Genomic DNA, 20,438 nt, shown 5'->3' with positions numbered 1-20,438 from the left:
TTATTGGATTTTTTTCCAACATACCCTTCCTTTCTACCCCTCTACTACTAACTTAGAAGTTATACACTTTATTTCTATTATTTTATTTTTATTTTTAGCGATTTTATTTGATACAGTGCATGTGAGCACACACCAGCAGGGGGAGGGGCAGAGGGAGAAGCAGACACCCCACTGAGCAGGGAGCCCTATGTGATGTGATATGGGGCTTGATCCCAGGACCCCAAGATCACGACCTGAGCCAAATGCAGACACTTAACTGACTAAGCCACCCAGGCACCCCTCTATTATTTTAATATCTTTTGTCAACAGACACACTTGACTTAAAAAGTCTAAACATGTGATCATTATTGCTAAATGAGTCAATACTTATTAGATTTACCCAATGTTTACCATTTAGCTCACCACTCCTTCTTAGATCTTATTTCTTCCATCTTAGGTTCAATTTTCTTCTTCCTGAAGTAGATTCTTGAGCAGTTCATTTAGCAAGAGTCTGTTAATGGTACCTTCATTCAGTGTCTTCAAAAATGTCTTTATTTTATAATACTCTTTATAGTATAGGTAGGCTTAATATTCTAGGCTGTCAATTATTCTCTCATCACTTTGAAAATACTGTTCCAACATTTCCTGGTTTTCAGTGTTGCTGCTGAGAAATCAGCTGTGATCTGATAGCTTTTTGTTTGTAAAAAATTGGTCTTCTGAGTTGCTTTTAACATTCTCTTTGCTTTTTTCATGCTCTACACCCTTACAATTTTGTGTCAAACATGGATTTATTTTTATTTACCTTCTCAGGATTTCTGAGGATTCACATCTTTCACCAATTTTGGAAAAATTTCAGCCATTCTCTCTATTGGTCCTCCTAATCCTAGAGCTATTCTTTCACTAACTATATGCAACTTGGCCAGACTCTTCCCACTCTGGTTCTTTAGCACTAGCAATAGCATCATTATCTCTCATCAAGCTACCACAATACCAAATGCTCAGACTTCAGTGGAGAACTCTAACTACTGACCCTCTACTATAGATACCAAGTTGGTAGTGTACACCTTCTATGCGGCATTCCATAACAGCCCAATTGCACAGGTCCTGACATATAATAGGAACTCTGCAAACATCAGCTTCAGGGCTCAGGGCTGATCCACCTTCAAGCATGAGCTCAAAAGACTGAAGGCATTATTATCTCACTTGTTTAGGTGAAGAACTGCTGCTTGGAGAGGTACAGCGATTACCTTGAAGTAACCAGAGAATGGTACTATTAGGATAAGACTTATAGTTTCAATTTTATACGGCCAAGTCTTTAGCTACAGTTCAGAACAATGGCTTTATAAATCGATGCTCTCCATTCTTCTGTATTTCTTCAAGAGCTATCTGGTACGAGGGGAGGTGAATGACTGGGTATAGTTTCAGGAGGTTACTATGCTTCAACCAGAGTGGCTGTGCTTTTCTGGTTTAGTTGAATAGAAGGTCCTGCAGCAGAAAAAGTTTGAAAGCCACTACTACAGTGAAAAGAATATTGGACTCGGTGTTAGGTCTGTGATACTAGGCCACTGCTACTTGACCCTGGGCAAACTGCTTCCTTTCTGTGAGCTCCAGAGTTTCCTCAGCTTTTTTTTTTTTTTTTAAAGATTTATTTATTCAATGGGCGCCTGGGTGGCTCAGTGGGTTGGGCCGCTGCCTTCGGCTCAGGTCATGATCTCGAGGTCCTGGGATCGAGTCCCGCATCGGGCTCTCTGCTCGGCAGGGAGCCTGCTTCCCTCTCTCTCTCTCTCTGCCTGCCTCTCTGACTACTTGTGATCTCTCTCTGTCAAATAAATAAATAAAATCTTTAAAAAAAAAAAAAAAAAAAAGATTTATTTATTCAAGAGAAAGAAGTGAGAGAGCATGTGCATGCATGGGGGAGGGGCAGACCCCCGCTGAGCAGGGGGCTCAACACAGGGTTCCATCCCAGGACCCTGGGATCATGATGTGAGCTGAAGGTCATGCTTAACCGACTGAGCCACCCAGGCACCCCTGAAGTTCCCTCAGCTTTAAATGAGAGCCAGCTCGAGAGGTGGAAAGGGAGGGAATAGCAAGTCCTATGGGAGATTTAAAGTTTGGGACTGAGAATCCAAGATGGGGGAGGAGAAGGTGACCTTAGTTTTGTTTGGTCCCAGGAATTCAGCTAGATAGCTGTCAAATCATTCTGTACACTTGTTAACTCAACTGGAGATTTAAGAAAAGGATAGCTACAACTCTACAAATAGAAAAGCAACCACTTTCTGCAAGAATGACAAGACAGAAAAACTCACCTCAAAAAAGAGAATAAGAGGCAGTACTAGGAGTTGGTTATCTGAAAGAATTAATAAGATTGATAAACTCCTGGCCAGATTTATCAAAAGGAAAAGAGAAAGGGCCCAAATAAATAAAATGAGTAGAAGAGGACAAATCATAACCAACACTGAAGAATTACAAACAATTATAAAAACATATTATAAGCAACTGTTTGCCAACAAATTAGGCAATCTGGAAGAAATGGATGCATTCCTAGAGATGTATAAACTACCAAAACGCCCCAACGTCTATAGCAGCAAAGTTCACGAAAGTAAAACTATGGAAAGAGCCCATTGACAGATGAATGGATAAAGAAGATGTGGTGTTATATATACAGTGGAATACTATTCAGCCATCAAAAAATGAAATCTTGCCATTTGCAAAAACATGGATGGAACATGGATGCTAACCAAAATAAGTCAGTCAGAGAAAGACAAATATTATATGATATCACTCATATGTGGAATTTAAGAAACAAAAAAGAGGGTCATAGGGTAAGAAAGGGAAAAATAATGACGAAATTAGAGAGGTAGACAAACCATAAGAGATTCTTAATCATAAGAAACAAATTGAGGATTGCTGGAGGGGAGGGAGATAGAAAGGTTGCTGGAGGGGAGGAGGTAACTGGGTGATGGACAGTAAAGAGGGCACATGAAATAACAAGCACTGGCTATTATAGAAGACTGATGAATCACTGATCTCTACCTCCAAAACTAGTAATACATTATATCTTAATTAACTGAACTTGAAAAATTAGTAAAAATTGTTTTAAAAAATAAAGCTTGGGACTCACCAAAAAAATAAAAAATAAAATAAATGAGAGCCAATTCCTTTTCTCTTTTGGGAGTGGAGGGCAGAGACAGAGAGAATTCCAAGCAGGCTCCATTCCCAGTGCAGAGCCCGATGCACGGTGTTTGATCTCCCAACCTTGAGATCATGACCTGAGCTAAAATCAAGAGTCAGATGCTTAACTGACTGAACCACCCAGGTGCCCCAAGAACCAACTCAATTCTAATATTTTGTGATTCACAGACTATTGAGTTCAATCTCTAAAGAAGAAATTTCAGTTTACTGGAAAAGTTAGCAAATAATTTATAGCCCTCTCAAATTCTAAGTACCTAAAAACACATATTCTTCCACATATTTCTTCAGATTCCACGTAAGCACACAAGAACTCAGCTCACAGATTCTCAGCCTCAGAGAAAAGTGGGAGATGAAAAGCTACATTCTCTACTATGCTATAAACTTCTGAGGGTAGAAAATATTTTATTCATTTCTATCTCCAACACTAAGCAGAGGTCATGTCCTACAAAAGGAACACAATAAAAGTTGCTGCACAGCTCAGTGCTCATCTATCTACCTTTAAGCATGAGGCCATGCTCTGACTCTACCCTCCTAAGAGTGATTTAAATCTTGCTTTCCTAAACCAGAAAACAGAGATGTACGAGAAACCCCCATCTATTTTGCAGGACCCAAATGATCATACATTAGCAAATAAAGGGAAAAAAGCAAACCAGTAAAATGTCATATAATTGAGTGGGAGATCTCACCTGGACCACCTGCCATGGGAAATGCAGCCTCCATCCTAACGGAATTTCCTGCTCCCATGGGTCCATTCATTCTCACATCTTGGCTTCGGTTCTGAGCCAAAGCTAGGTTGATAGCACCTTCCCCTGAAAATGACAGGTTATAAAAAGGAAACCATCAGGATAAGATGCAAATGTGGCTTAAAAATAGGTATACAAGACTTCAGTTTTCTGTGTTTTTGAAGAATTATGTAAGTTTACTTTCAGAGAAAGGGTAAGTGCAATACAATACAGATCTTCCTTCAACTTCACCTGAGCAGGTTTACTTACAGGACGCACACAGAGAACATAATCAATCCTTACATTACAGCAAATGGGCAATCACTAACGATGTATGGTGTCAGGAGACAGCTTGTAACTCTGAATGTGTATTTTCAACTGCTCACAGTATGTGCAAGTGTGCATGTGTGTCTATATGTGAGAAGGAAGAAAATGTTCTCAAAAATTCTCAAAATCCTAGATTACCTTTCAGGAATTTACAATCAGAAGGTAGAGACAGAAGTAGGTTAAATGGATAAAGAACATATGATAGTACAGATGGTACAGGGACACTGTAGTATTTGTGAGCAAAATACCATTTCCCTTTCAAAAACTGTAATATAAAGAGATACCCATTAGAGATGGTAATACAATGAAGAGTAGATAGATTCAAACTCTTACAGCATCTAATGATAAGACAAACATTTGTATAGAGTTTTAATTTTTATTATTTTTTTAAAGAGTTTATTTATCTATTTGACACAGAGAGAGAAAGAGAGTAAGAGAGCACAAGCAGGGAGAGCTGCAGAGTGAGAGGAAGAGCAGACAGACTCTCTGCTGAGCAGGGAAGCTGATGCGGGACTTGATCCCAGGACCCTGAGATCATGACCTGAGTCAAAGGCAGAAGCTTAATTGACTGAGCCACCCAGGTGACCCTATTTTTATTTTCTCAAGATTTTATTTATTTATTTGGGAGAAAGTGAAAGAGAGAGAAAGAGCACACAACTGCCAGGGGTGGGGGACCTTGGGGTAGTAGAAGGAAGAGGGAGAAGCAGACTCCCTGATGATGATCAGGGAGCCTGATCATGACCTGAGCTGAAGGCAGACTTTTAAATGACAGACCACCCAGGCATGCCTGTAGAGTTTTTAATGCTTACAAGATTTTATCTCATTTGAACCTCATAATATTCCGGTAGGTAACATCAATATAACTGTTCCAATTAATTAGAGTAACTCTAAACTTAGAGATAACATAAATTTTACTTGGTTTAGTGATAAAAAGAAATTTCAGGATACTTCCTGCACTTAATCCAAAAATTTTGACTATTGTTACTCTGGATGACAGCACCACCTTGTGGATAGATAGAAGTATAGCTAGCCGGTGGCTAAGGCATTGCACTGATTGGTATTTTTCTAGCATCATTCCATATTGTGGGGTCCTGGTTGAGCCAGATGAGAAAGCAGGAAACTAATGAGGACACAGTAGCTTCCTCTGTCTTGTCACTGATAAAGTCACCGTTTTGTATTGGGTATTTATATTCAATAGACAGGTAGATTGGACATAGGACACAAGCATCCTACTAAGGGACCAATTTCCAGGGGCTATATGATACTCTAAATTGCCTATAGGAGACAGGAATGAAAGAAAAAGAGATTACAGATCTTGGCGGTTTCCAACAAATGGAAGGAACTATTAATATACCAAACTTGCTAAGACACTGTAAGCAGAAAGAGTATTATTCTTTTCTTTTTAAGATTTTATTTATTTGACAGAGATAGATCACAAGTAGGCAGAGAGGCAAGCAGAGAGAGAGAGAAGAGGAAGCAGGCTCCCTGCCGAGCAGAGAGCCCTATGCAGGACTCGATCCAAGGACCCTGAGATCATGACCTGAGCTGAAGGTAGAGGCCTAACCCACTGAGCCACCCAGGCGCCCCCAAAGAGTATTCTTCTTGAAATAGACATCAGATCATGTCAGTTCTCTGCTTCAAATTGCTCCATTCCTTCCTGCTGTTGTAAAAATTAAAGCCAAACCCCTCCACACAGGATATAAAGGCCTTAAATGATCTACCTAGTCCAGTGCTGTTCAACAGAAATATAATATGAGCCACACATATCATTTTAAATTTTCTAGAAGCCGCAGTAAAAAGGTTAAGAAACACAGGTGAAATTAATTATAATATATTTTATTTAACTCAGTACATCTATTATTTCAACATGTAACTAATACAAAAAGCTAATGAAATATTTTACGTTCTTTTCTGGGAGTGCTAAGTCTTCAAAATTCACTATGTATTTTACTTACAGCACATGTCAGTTTGAACTAGCCACACATCCAGTGCTCAACAGCCACATATGGCTGATAGCTGACATATTTAACAGCCCAGATGCGGCTCTTGCCTACCTCTCTAATCTCAACTACACTATTTTCTCCTTCAATAATAAGGATTCAGCCTCAGTGACCTTTTTTTAGTTTCTTTATTTTTTTTTTTAGTTTCTTAGGCACAGCAAATTAAGCTGCTTCTCACCTCAGGGCCTTTGTATTTGTTGTTCCCTCTGCTTACAACAGTTCTTCTGCTGTCTTCACATAAGCCAACTTCTCAATTTTCATGTAAATATAATTAAGTGTCGCAGGCCCCTAAAGACCTTCTCCAATTGTCTTATCCAAGGGTAGGTCACCCTTATCAGAACATATTATTATTTCTTCAGAGCACATCCATGTAATTACTTACTCATTCACTTGATTTCTTGTCTGTTTTCCCCATCCCCATATAAAAGTAACCATAAATCTGCCCTAGTTCCTTTATACCCGTTGTTCGAGGAGAGTTATTAATAGCACCCTTTTTACTCTCAAAAGTGTCAATTTAGATGATAAATTGTATGGTGACCCTAATTATATCCTTAAGACACAGAACAGTGTCTAATACTCATTAGCTATTTATTGAATATATTATGAGTTGTCATCTCATAACTTTACAAAGAATTACACGCATTTTTCTATATGATGAATGCATTGCTGGAAAATCCCACATTCCGTAAAGTCTCACACTGAAAATTACAGATTTTACAGGAAAAAAACAGTGTTGTTGGAACCAACTCAAAACCTATGTGGCTTTTCTAATAAAAATAGTAACTGGTGGAGACAACATATCCATAAACATTTACAGGGGTGCCTGGGTGGCTCAGTGGGTTAACGCCTCTGCCTTCTGCTCAGGTCATGGTCCCAGGTTCCTGGGATCAAGTCCCACCATGGGCTCTCTGCTCCGCGGGGAGCCTGCTTCCTCCTCTCTCTCTGCCTGCCTCTCTGCCTATTTGTGATCTCTGTCAAATAAATAAATAAATAAATAAATAAATCTTTAAAAAAGAAAGAAAGAAAGAAAGAAAAGAAACATTTACAGTGGCAATGCCTGGTCACAGGTGCTGAGATAATGCAGAAGCAAAAGAGCTCAGAGCCAGTGGGGCTGCCATTAAAGCAGGCACAGGAGGACGTGAAACTTGTCACAAGCCAAGAGCCATGCTAGTCTGGGGGTGCACCTCTGAAGAAAGGTATCTGAGTGTCAATTCTGATTCTTAATTATCTTAAAATGGAACTGAAAGGACTCCCACCTATGCAGCAGCTAAGCTTGTCTGTTGTTTTCTTCCTGATAATCATCCTGTTTCCACTATTTCAGCTTCCCTTACCTTCTTTATATGAATAGACAGAATTTGCACATTCTAGTGCTATCATTCCCCTATTTGCCAACTGCATATAAGCTAACTGATATCAAAGAAACACATGTGAAGTTCACTGCAGGCTCCCAAGCTCGCTGATTAGGGGTCAGCAAACCACGGCCTATGAGCCCAACCCAGCCTGCTGCTGTATAATTAAATAAAGTGTTACCAGAACACATCCATGTTTATTCACTTACATATGCTTATGGCTGTGTTGCACCACAACCAGACTGGAATTGTTGTGACAGAGATCTTAGGGCCCACAAAGTCAAAAAAATTTATTCAGAAAAAGTTTGCAGACTCTGCTTTAAATCACCATGAATGAATTAGAGGCATCACAAAATGTCCTCAAAAATGATGTCTTCCCAACTCCCTGGCCAAAACTCAAGAAAGAAGGGTACAGAGAGTATTCTTCAATGGAAAATAGGCTGTTGGGGAACAACCTGTCCCTGAACCCCTGCAGCAGACACCATGGCAGCGGCAACATCTCCTCTTACGATGTACTAAGACATCAGCTTGTTACCAGTTTCACATAGGCAAAGCTGCTGCCACCCCTTTCAATCCTGCCTAAATTCAGAGGGAGTATGGAGAAAAGGACATCACCTGGGATACACATGTGTATCCTAAAAGTTAAAGAACTCTCTTCTGTAATGTGATAATCATTGCCATATATGAATTTCATAATTTCTTGAAACACATTATCTATTTTACTTCTTTGATGGTATTTATGCTTTAATTTATGGCTATTACAATAAAGGGCAGCCCCTTATCCTTCTAAAAAGAACTCACAGGAAATAGCTCTGATTAAAAGAAGAAACTGGTGTTTCCTTTTTCCATTAGAAAACACTACAACATAAAGTCCCAAAGCCCTTTTAACTCACATAAATAGGTAAGAGAGACTATAAAACATTTAGAGTTTTGGGGCACCTGGGTGGCTCAGTCAGTTAAGCATCTGCCTTCAGCTCAGGTCATGATCCCAGGGTGCTGGGATTGAGCCCTGCATGGAGCTCCCCTGCTCAGTGGGGAGTCTGCTTCTCCCTCTGCTTCTCCTACCCCCCTTCCCTCCCCCATGCTCTCTCTCTCTCAACTCTCTCAAATAAATTCTTTTTTTTTTTTTTAAGATTTTATTTATTTGACAGAGAGAGAGAGAGCATACAAGCACAAACAGAGGGAGCAGCAGGCAGAGGGAGCTCTCTGAGTAAGGCAGATGCTTAACTGACTGAGCAACCCAGGTGCCTCTAAATAAATAAATTCTAAAAAAAAAAAAAGTTAGGGAATGCCTGGGTGGCCCAGTGGGTTAAGCCTCTGCCTTTGGCTCAGGTCAGTTTCAGGGTCCTGGGATTAAGCAACACATCAGGCTCCTTGCTCAGCAGGGAGCCTGCTTCTCTGGCTCCCTTGTCTGCTTACTTGTAATCTCTATCTCTCTGTCAAATAAATAAATAAAATCTTTAAAAAAAATTAGAGTTTTTAAGAAACAACTACGTGTTCCATAAAACATAAGCAGCCTCTATAGTTTTATTGTAGCCAAAAATTGCTTTACTAAGTTCATCCTATATCCTTTAGATTGCCATGGATTAATTTTACTTTCCTGGGTCCTTTTAAATAATCCAACATTTTTCACAATAGACTGATTGTTCTTTAAACCACTATTCCCTTGTTTATCAAATGATGGGATTTACCCCATTTTTCAAAATGCACATAATCCTTTCTAACCTCCTCTGTGTTCTCCCATACCTGGTACTTGTATCTCTCACGGTCTGTCTCCCTCACCAAGGTCAGGAGCTTCTTCTGAGTTCATAACAGCAAGGACCATATTATACCGATCATGGTATGCCAAGTGCTCAAGCAAAGCGGTGCTATTCTGTGTGTGCTTCCCTTGTTTTCATTCAACATCTGTTTACTAAGGAACCTAACATGTTCCGGGCAAGCAGAACTACAACAATGAACAAAATCAGACATGGTCTCTGCCCTACTGGAGCCTGCAGTCTAGGGGAGAATAAAACAACAGTCAAATAATTGTTCTGATGAAAGCATTACATAAATGATCTAAAAGAAAAAAACAGACTTTTGTGAGAGCACATAAAGGACACTGACTTCATCAAGGAATTCAGAAAATATATCCTCAAGAAGATTTAAGCTGACCCTTGAAGGCTTGAGTAGGTGTTAACTAAGGGAAGGGGAAATGGTAAGGGACAACATTCCATATGGAGAAAACATAAATGCAAAGGGCCTGCGGCAGGAGGAAGAAATGCATTTTCAAGGAACCAGAAGAAAGCTGCAGAGGCATGAACAGACAGCAAGGAGGAGAGTTGTATGAGTTAAGACTGGATAAGAAGGGTAGAGGTCAGACCACACAAGGCCATGAGATAACTCATGGTAAGTTTAGTCCTCATTCTGTAAACAGCAGCAAGCCATAGTGGGGGTGGGTTTCGTGCGCGTGTGTGTGTGTGTGTGTGGGTGTGTGTGTGTGTGTGTGTGCAGCATATTTTCATTTTGAAAAGACCACTCTGGCAAAATATTTGAAAAATGAATACTGCTACAAAAGGACCATTCAAATCCTCCTAATCTCTGTTAGATGAATAAAGAAATACTAAAGCTTATTTGGTAGAAGGAAGCAAATGAAATTATATATTCTTTAAAAGACAAATCAGTTACTGGTCAGGGTGCCAGTAAAATCCTAATTTGATGGACCGACAGACAAAATCGGACAAGGGAATGGAGTCTGAGGCTGTGGATGCTGAAGCATCAGGACCCAGACAAAGCATCAATTTCTCTTTATCCTAAGGTGTTGCGATGTGAAGTGCAGGTTACATGAGTTACTTGGCATTCTGAAACATGAGAGGAACCAACAAGGCAGCACAGAAAATCATGCTACGTTATGCTGTTGTTATGATTTGGGTCCAGAAGGGCACCTTCAATCTGGACGGAGAGAATCCCCAGATCCCGAAGCTGCTGGTTGTTGCTCTGAGCCAGCATCCGGAGCCGCTCTGCTGCTTCCCGGGGGATGTTGAATGTCACTCGTACACTGTTCCAGGGCTCCACCTTCTGTACCTTTAGCTTGCTGGATTCTTGGTCATGAAAGAAAGCGAATAATATTAGTAGTCTTTTCGCCACCAGAAATGGGACAAACACACACCACATACGACAAACCAACCAAAAAAAAAAAAAGAACAAGACAGAGCACTGGCTTGGAGTAGCTGTGAGAGCTTAGTCTCTGGCATTAGCTAGATTTCAAATCTAATCCCAGCTTTAACACTTAGCACCTGGGTGGTTATGAACAAATTATTTAACCTTTTTGAAAGTAACCCGTCTCTTCTTTAAAACCAGTATGACATTGTGAGTACTATATGAGAACATATATGCCAAAAACCTAGCACAGGACCTGATGCACTAAACACATGGAAAGCAGTAAGATGGAGTAGGGAATATAAGAGAGAAGAAGAGAGAGATAAGTTTAAATCAATAGACTTAGGTCTATTTCTGGCCTCAGTTCAATGTTTATGAACTGGCATCATGAGAACATTTAAGTCTCAAATTTCAATAAAATTCTATAAAAAATATGGGATGCAGATTATGCCAGTTCATACTCATTTTTAAATATTAACAAGTATCTCTGTGCAAAATATTCATAAAGACAGGGAGAAATCATTTCTTCTAATTTAAATTCTTCAATTTAAATTTTTATCTTTGATTTTAAATGTTCTTCCTGCTTTAAATAAGAATATAATTTTCACCGAAGCATACTGAACTGAAGGGAAAAACAATGTAATTTCATAACAAAGCTTCAGTTAGGATATGAAAACATTATATTTCACCAAGTCTAAAAAGTCAATGCAAACTTCAGGACATGTTTTTAAAAGAAGAGATAGAAGTTAATTGAGGAGGTTAACGTTGCTTGTAATTGTGTTTTACAAAGTAAATCGTAGGCCCAGTTAGCTGATAAAAAAACCTTTTTTCAACAACCCCAGACAAAATAATTTTCTCTTTTGTTATGAACTTGGCTAAATGGAAGTCTTTGGTATCTTCTACTCAGATATACATTACAATATAAAGAAAATGGGTCATACAGGTATATGTGTTGTCAAAATCAGATATATCTACAGATAGAAGAAAGTGCCTGCATGTTGCTTAAAGCCCCTTCCAGCTCCAAAATCAGTATGAAAGTGGCTGACACTGAAAGGTCTAACTTACTGAAACATGGAGTTCCTTTGTTCTAATGTGTAAAAAAGAGACAACTTGCTAAGAGCAGTTAGAGAATACAAAGCAATTGAGAAAGGATTAGGCAATATTTAGTTCAAGTCTATTTTACAGGTGAGGAAACAGGTCAAGCAAGTGATCTGCCTCGAATCCTGTGGTTACCTAGCAGCATCAGAGATGGCATTAACATCCACCCCTGATTCTCAGGTCAACTTCCTTTCCATTACACTTATGCCTCCAAATAGCAAAACACAGGAAGCTAGGGATCTTGGTTACACAGAGTACAGATGCTATAGGGCTTCCTCCCAATCTAAGGAGTACTAGAATCTTATACAAAGTCCAGACAAACATCAAATTTGCTTATGATATTATCTATTTGTGATATGGTTACCAAAAAATTCCTTGCCTATATTGTGGTTATATTTTTTCAGACGTTTTTTAAACTTCCATCATATTTGAAAAGATTTGACAAAAAATACTTTTGGACCAAGAATACAATCTAATATATGGTGATAACATCATAAATCTGGGTTTGGTAATTTATTTGAAAGCCATAAACTGATTCAGCTATCTAGCTATGTATGTTTTATTTTTTATTTTTTTGATGTAAAATTAAAGCCCACTGTGGGGCTTGAATTCTCAACCCAGAGATCAAGAGTCAAAAGCTCTACCAACTGAGCTAGCCAAGAGCCCCTGATTCAGCAATCTAAGCCAAGAAAAAATGTGGGTTATTAAGAGCAAAGATCAAATTCATGCTCATTGACACTCTTACCTCTGTGTAATATGATATATTACGATTATAATATAGATTTAATTACATGTATGCTGCTGTAGCCTGGAAAAGCTCTTATATTATATTGTGACCATGATTATGATGACAATGATGGGGATTACTGCAACTTTTAACACATTAAATTCTCTAATACTACGCTTCACACAGGGAAAAAAAACTGTTGAGAAAATGACAGCCTCCCTCCTGACATCAAATCTCAGAGGAAGAAAAAAAACCCCACCAAGCCTAAAAAAGCTAATCAGCACTTGATCACATCAGGATTTGTGATAAAAGGATAAAATCCAGGCGTGCCTGGTGGTGGAGTCAGTTAAGTGTCCGGCTTTTGGTTTCAGTGCAGGCGGTGATCTCAGGGTGGTGAGACTGAGCCCCATGTTGGGTTCTATGCTCGGCGTAGTCTGCTTGAGATCCTTTATTCCTCTCCATCACCCTCCATGCTTCTCTCTCGCTCTCTCTCTCAGGAAAGAAAGAGAAAGGAAGGAAGGAAGGAAGGAATAAAATCTAGGCTTTGTACTATGTCTGATGAGAGTGGGTTAAACTGTGCTAACCAAAATGATGCAGAATATCTAAACCAAAATTCAAAAAAAACGAATGCCCACAAGACCAAGACAGGTAATCTAAATGTATGAAGAGGTCACAGGGGAGTAGTGTGAGTTGAGGGCCTGCCCCAAATAGCAGCTGCTTTTCATCACCGTCAGGGAAAGAGAGTTCAATGTTATCAGATCTTTCCATTTCTGGAGCTAAATCCAAAGTCGTCTATATTTGTATGTAAAATACTTCAATTTAAAAAACAATGGTAATGAAATTCAAACATTAAAGAAACAGAAACTAAGGTAGAGCCATAACACATGGCTGCAGGCTGGATCCTGCCAATTGGTAACCTCTGATCTAAAATTTAAAAAAATATATTTCACATACATTTTAAGTAGAAACACAAAGTAAAAAGATCTTTCTAAGCTTTAAGGGGCCTTCAAGATCCAGTATTGAAGGAAGGAAGAGAAACTGAAGATCAGAGAGTGAAAAATAATAAATATGAGTCTTAAGAATTAACTCCTATCCACTAGAGCAGACAATTTAAGGATCACTATGTTAAGCAGTATCTTACCATGTTCAGTTTCTCCATGTTAAAAGAAACACAATAGCATTGCTGTTAAAAAAAAAAATTCTAGCTCTCTGATTTCAAGCTATATTACAAAGTTATAGTAATCAAAACAGTATAGTACTGGCACAAAAACACACAGATCAATGGGACAAAACAGAGAGCCCAGAAAAAAACCCACATGTATAAGGTCAATTAATTTACAACAAAGGAGCCAAGAATACACAATGAGGAAAGGACAGTCTCTTCAATAAGTGTTGCTGGGAAAACTAGACAGCCATTTGCAAAGGAATGAAACTGGACCACTACCTTTACACCATACACAAAAGTTAACTCAAAATGGATTAAAGACTTGATATAAAATCTGAAACATTAAACTAGAAGAAAACATAGGTGGTAAGTTCCTTGACATTGGTCGTGACAAGTTTTTTCAATGGCACACAAAAAAGCAAAGGAAATAAAAACAAAAACTAATAAGTGGAACCACATCAAACTAAAAAGCTTCCACAGAGCAAGGACGACTAACAGGTACAGGGAAGGTGACCAACATCACTTATCATCAGGGAAATGCAAATCAAAACCACAATGAGATACCACCTTATATCTGTTGGAATGGCTATTAGTGACCAACAAACAAAACAAGTGTTGGTGAGGTTAAAGAGAGTTTTGGTGAGAATGCAAACTGGTGCTGCTACTCTGGAAAACAGTATGGAGGTTCCTCAAAAAATTAAAAATAAAACTATCACATGATCCAGCAATCTTACTTCTGAATATTTATCTGAAGAAAACAAAAACAATAACTCAAAAAGACAGTTGCACCCCCATGTTCACTGCAGCATTATTTATAAAAACAAAGATATGGAAACAACTTAAGTGTCTGTGGATGGATCAATGAACAAAGAAAATGTGGTGTAAATATAGAAAATGGACTATTATTCAGCCATAAAGAAGAATCTTGCCATTTAAAACAAACATGGATGGACCCTCAGGGCATTACGTTAAGTGAAATAAGCAGACAAAGTCAAATATAATATGTGGAATCTTAAAAAACAAAAACAAAAACAAAAAACACCAAGCTCATAGATACAGGGAACAGACTGGTGGTTGACAGAGGTCAGGGAGGTGAGGGGAGTGGGTAAAATGGGTGAAGGAGGTCAAAAGGTACAAAGTTCCAGTTATTGTCACAGGGATGTAATGTAGAGCATAGTGACTATGATTAACAATACTTTATTCCATATATGTAAATTGCTAAGACAGTATATCTTAAAAGTTCTCATCACAAGAAAACAAAATTATAACTATGTATGGTGACAGATGTTACTAGATTTATTGTGGCGATCATTTCATAATACATACAAATATGGAATGGTATGTTGTATATCTGAAACTAATATAATTTTATATGTTACTTAAAATCCTGCACTTATAATCAGCTTTTCAATCCAGTATAACAGTTTTACTCCATAAAACTCAAGATAATCATGGAGGAGCAAATACTTTTAAAAAAGAATAACAAAAAGAAGAAAATAATAAAGCAAATTACCCATGTGTAACAAATTAGGCACATTCTCCAATATTGTGTCCAATTTCCATTTGAAGTCTTTATCATCTATATTTCCTTTGAATGCCACAAAGATTGTGGAATCCTCCAAAATACTATCACTTTTTGTGTCATCATCTTCTAATCCAGAATCAAAATCCATCTCTGAGTCTTCCATTGTTGATGAACACAAGGAAGTATAGATGTCTTCTAAGTTTGGAAGGTCATCCAAAACCATGGTGAATATTATTCCAGTAGCATATGCCAAATGGAGAATAAGAAAACCTTTAAAAAAAAGAAGATATAAAAAGGGTATTACAATGCATAATTATAGAATCAACAATGTATAATCCACTGTTCCACGAAAACTGTAATTTATTTGCCAGTAATAAGAAAGCACATATAAAAAATTAAGAAATTACAGAGAGGATAAACTAAGATAGTCTATAATAATTAACTCTTAAAAATAGGGCGCCTACTCAGCAGGGAGTCTGCTTCTCCCTCTGCCCCAACCCCTGCTTGTGCTTGCTCTCGCTCCTTCTCTCTCAAAAATAAATAAATAAATAATCTTTTTTTTTTTTTTTTTTTAAGATTTTATTTATTTGTCAGAGAGAGAGAGAGGGAGAGCAAGCGAGCACAGGCAGACAGAATGGCAGACAGAGGCAGAGGGAGAAGCAGGCTCCCTGCTGAGCAAGGAGCCCGATGTAGGACTCGATCCCAGGACGCTGGGATCATGACCTGAGCCGAAGGCAGCTGCTTAACCAACTGAGCCACCCAGGCGTCCCTAAATAAATAATCTTTAAAGAAATACCTGAAATAAAAATTTAGCAGTTTTAAAGAAAGTTCCTTTTATTATAATGTTTATGTCTATTATGTCATAGGTTACCATTTGGTAGGCCTACAATATGGGGAGGAGGGAACAAGAGATCACAAGAAAATAAAACAAGTTATATTTAGAGAATTTTTTAAAAAGATTTTATTTAGTTATTTGAGAGAGTGAGAGACAGAGAGAGCAGGAGTGGGGAGAGAGAAGCAGATTCCCAGCTGAGCAGGGAGGCTGAAGCTAGGCTCAATTCCAGGACCCTGAGATCATGACCTGAGCCAAAGGCAGATGCATAACAGTCTGAGCCACCCAGGCACCCCAAGAATTAATTTATATAAACTTTTAACTGACCCTAGATAGCAAGGGGCTCCCCAAGGCTCCCCTTATTCCTGTCATGACAAAAGTTTCAGTGGAGCCAATGATTTTAGAGCCATTCTCTTTCTCTAATCTGAAAAGCACAACCTGATCCAACTAAAAACATCCAGAGGACTACCTAAAATCCTAAAGTCTTGAGGACCCTCTTTTAGGGGAGCCTGGGTGGCTCAGTCATTAAGTGCCTGCCTTCAGCTCAGGTCGTGATCCCAAGGTCCTGGGATTGAGCCCCACATCGGGCTCCCTGCTCCGCGGGAAGCCTGCTTTCTCCCTCTCCCACTCCCCCTGCTTGTGTTCCCTTTCTCACTATGTCTCTCTCTCTGTCAAATAAATAAATCTTTTTTTTTAAAGATTTAATTTATTTATTTGACAGAGAAAAAAAAAGATTTAATTTATTTATTTGACAGAGAGACAGCGAGAGAGGGAACATAAGGTGTGGGGGTGGGAGAGGGAGAAAGCAGGCTTCCCGCGGAGCAGGGAGCCCGATGTGGGGCTCAATCCCAGGACTCTGCGATTATGACCTGAGCTGAAGGCAGAGGCTTTAACCCACTGAGCCACCCCAGGCGCCCCTAAATAAATAAAATCTTTTAAAAAATTAAATAAAAAAAACTTTTAAAGGGTTATTAATAGTACTATGGCTAAAAATAATAACTCAGGAACAAAACAAACAAAAACATTTAAAAATACTTTTAGGCAAGGAAAATAAGTGGTTAACATATGTTTATGGAGGGAAACAACTGCATCCAGGACAGAACTAAATTACTTTTTAACTTTTAGATCTAGAGAAGTCCCATTATCTGCTATTTTCAGTTATGTTGTCTACCAAAGAGTACCTGTACTGAAGTTCACACCATGTGGCCATTTCCTCCATTAGCTGTGGGACTGAAGATCACATTCTTAACCCAAAAGTGAGTGAACATTAATTTTTTAGCATCTCTGGTAAGTGAGGATGACATGGAAGCATAAGAACCTCACATAACTCTTCTAATTTCAAAACATTCTATACATAAACTGTAATTACAACTATGTATTTTTTAAAAGATGGATAAGAAAAAAGGGCTGAAAAAAAAATCCACTAAAATACAAGAGGTTTGATTGTGGTAGGCTGGTAAGATCACTAGTTAATTTTCTTTTCCTATTTTCCAAATATGGTAGAAGTCACTGGGGACATGCAAAACTTTCCAAGGCAGAATGAAGTAGATTCCCAAACTAAATCATTTCAGGGTAATATTTCAGGATAGCCAAACAGCTCCAGTTGATAAAGGAAAGCTCTTCTTTTTTTTTTTTAAGATTTTATTTATTTGACAGAGATCACAAGTAGGCAGAGAGGCAGGCAGAGAGAGGGAGGGAAGCAGGCTCCCCGCTGAGCAGAGAGCCCGATGCGGGGCTCGATCCCAGAACCCTGAGATCATGACCTGAACCGAAGGCAGAGGCCCCAACCCACTGAGCCACCTAGGCGCCCCAGGAAAGCTCTTTTTTATTTAAAAAAAAAAAAAAAAAAAAAAAAAAGTGAACTTAAATATAAAAATGGCATTAGAAAAATCACAATTTTGTGATCTCTAATAAAGTAATTCAGAAAAGGATCATTAATAAGAGTAAATACAACATGTGAAAAGTTGACAGAGAACTAACTGGATATTCACATGATGTCAAAGTATCATTCTAGAGATTTGCTGCTTGGCAAAGGGAAAACTAACTTCACAGTGGGTGGCTCTGGCTGTCATCACCTAAACACAATGACCAAACCACATCACTAACAGAAAAAAACCCAGAAACTATGTACAATATTAATTGCACAGTATTACCCATGAAATATTCCTGCAGGGGCACCTGGGAGGCTCAGTTGGTTAAGCAACTGCCTTGGGCTCAGGTCATGATCCTGGAGTCCCAGGATTGAGTCTCACATCAGGCTCTTTGCTCAGCAGAGAGTCTACTTCTCCCTCTGACCAGCCCCCAATGCACACTCTCTCTCAAATAAATAAAATCTAAAAAAAAAAAAAAGAAAGAAAGAAAGAAATATTCCTGTCAAAAATGTTTAACCTGACTCTAACAAGTCTTTATACAGGAGAGAGACAAGAACTTAAATAACTCTGTGAAGAAGTATTCAGACAAATCTAGAGGGTAGGATTTCTAGAGCATAATGGGCTTGGCCTCTTCAGTAAGTAAATGGTCATGAAAGAAGAAAAAGGTGCGTGAAAATATTCTATGTTAAAAGAGATTTAAAAGACTTAAAAATCAAAAGCAGTGTATGGGGGCGCCTGGGTGGCTCAGTGGGTAAAGCCGCTGCCTTCGGCTCAGGTCATGATCTCAGGGTCCTGGGATCGAGCCCAGCATCGGGCTCTCTGCTCAGCAGGGAGCCTGCTTCTTCCTCTCTCTCTCTCTCTGCCTACTTGTGATCTCTCTCTCTGTCAAATAAATAAATAAATAAAAATCTTAAAAAAAAAAAAAAAGCAGTGTATGGTCTTTTATTTGTTATAAAACAAAACAAAACAAAACATGGGATGCCTGGGTGGCTCAGTGGGTTGAACCTCTGCCTTTGGCTCGGGTCATGGTCTCAAGGTCCTGGGATTGCCTGGGTGGCTCAGTGGGTTAAAGTCTCTGCCTTTGGCTCAAGTCATGATCCCAGAGTTCTGGGATCCAGCCCCACATTGGGCTCTCTGCTCAGCAGGGAGCCTGCTTCCCTTCCTTTCTCTCTGCCTGCCTCTCTGCCCACTTGTGATCTCTCTGTCAAATAAATAAATAAAAATCTTTTAAAAAGTAAATAAAAATAAAAAAGATTCACCCATCCATCCATTCACTTTGAGAGAGAGAGAGAGAGAGAGAGAGAGAAAGAGAGCGCGTACAAGCGCAGGGGGAGTGGCAAAGGGAAAGGGAAAGAGAAAGAATCTCAAGTACACTCCCCACTGAGCACAGTGCCTGACAAAGGGCTCAGTCTCTTAACCCTGAGATTATGACCTGAGCTGAAATCAAGTCTCAGATACTTAACTGACACAGCCACCCAGGTACCCTGGGGAATTACTGCTAATTTTGTTAGGTGTGACAATAATGGGGTTATGGACAATGTTTTTACTGTTAAAGAGATGCATACTGAAGCACTCTGGGGGGTAAAATGTCATATGCTTATAATTTACTTTAAAATAATTAAGGGGGGGGGCATCTGCGGGGCTCCATCAGTTACATGTCTGACTTCAGCTCGAGTCATGATCTCAGGGTCCTGGATGGAGCCCCATGTCTGGATCCATGTTTAGCAGGGAGCCTGCTTGTCCCTCTCCCTCTGCTCCTCCTCCTGCTCTCTCGCTCACTCTCACTCTTTCTCTCTCAAATAAATAAAATCTTTAAAAATATATATATATTGAGGAGAAAAACAGATTAAGCAAATATGGCAAAAGGTTAATAAAGGTTAAATATAGATGATGGGTATATAGATGTTCCTTATACTTTTGTTTGTAATATAACTTTATAAAATGTTTGAAATTTTTTGGGGCACCTGGGTGGCTCAGTGGGTTAAAGCCTCTGCCTTTGGCTCAGGTCACGATCCCAGGGTCCTGGGATCGAGCCCCGCATTGGGCTCTCTGCTTAGCAGTGAGCCTGCTTCCCTTCCTCTCTCTCTGCCTGCCTCTCTGCCTACTTGTGATCTCTGTCTGTCAAATAAATAATAAACACAATCTTTAAAAAAATTTTTTTTAAATAAATAAAATGTTTGAAATTTTTCATAATAAAAATTAAAAAAGAAAGAAAGAAAAGAAAAAAGCAAGCATACCAGCAACACAGCCCTGCTCCAAGGTAAAACTCTACCAGACATTGGGAAGGCTTAGAAGCTTACTTATGAACATGTTCCAAATCACAGTAGGATTAAAAATAAATAAATAGGGACGCCTGGGTGGCTCAGTTGGTTAAGCAGCTGTCTTCGGCTCAGGTCATGATCCCAGCGCCCTGGGATCGAGTCCCACATCGGGCTCCTTGCTCCGCAGGGAGCCTGCTTCTCCCTCTGACCCTGCCTGCCACTCTGTCTGCCTGTGCTCGCTCTCGCTCGCTC

The 20,438-nt window shown here is 39.2% G+C and overlaps 1 protein-coding gene across 8 annotated transcripts in view; it reads right to left on the bottom strand.

Annotated features, from left to right (window-relative positions):
* The window catches only part of NCOA6 (nuclear receptor coactivator 6), a 102,786-nt gene that overhangs the window by 37,997 nt on the left and 44,351 nt on the right, over positions 1-20,438 (bottom strand). For all 8 annotated transcript variants that reach the window (XM_059133454.1, XM_059133455.1, XM_059133456.1 and 5 more), the window contains 3 exons: positions 15,211-15,492; positions 10,494-10,649; positions 3,858-3,980 (listed from right to left, as the gene is read on the bottom strand). In XM_059133454.1, the coding sequence (XP_058989437.1) occupies positions 3,858-3,980; positions 10,494-10,649; positions 15,211-15,445 (514 nt within the window). In that variant the 5' untranslated portion in view covers positions 15,446-15,492. The remainder of the gene's footprint in view (positions 1-3,857; positions 3,981-10,493; positions 10,650-15,210; positions 15,493-20,438) is intronic.

The sequence above is a fragment of the Mustela lutreola genome, chromosome 9 (genome assembly GCF_030435805.1).
Source record: "Mustela lutreola isolate mMusLut2 chromosome 9, mMusLut2.pri, whole genome shotgun sequence".
NCBI lineage: Eukaryota > Metazoa > Chordata > Mammalia > Carnivora > Mustelidae > Mustela > Mustela lutreola.
This window is presented reverse-complemented; position numbering and strand designations above follow the sequence as displayed.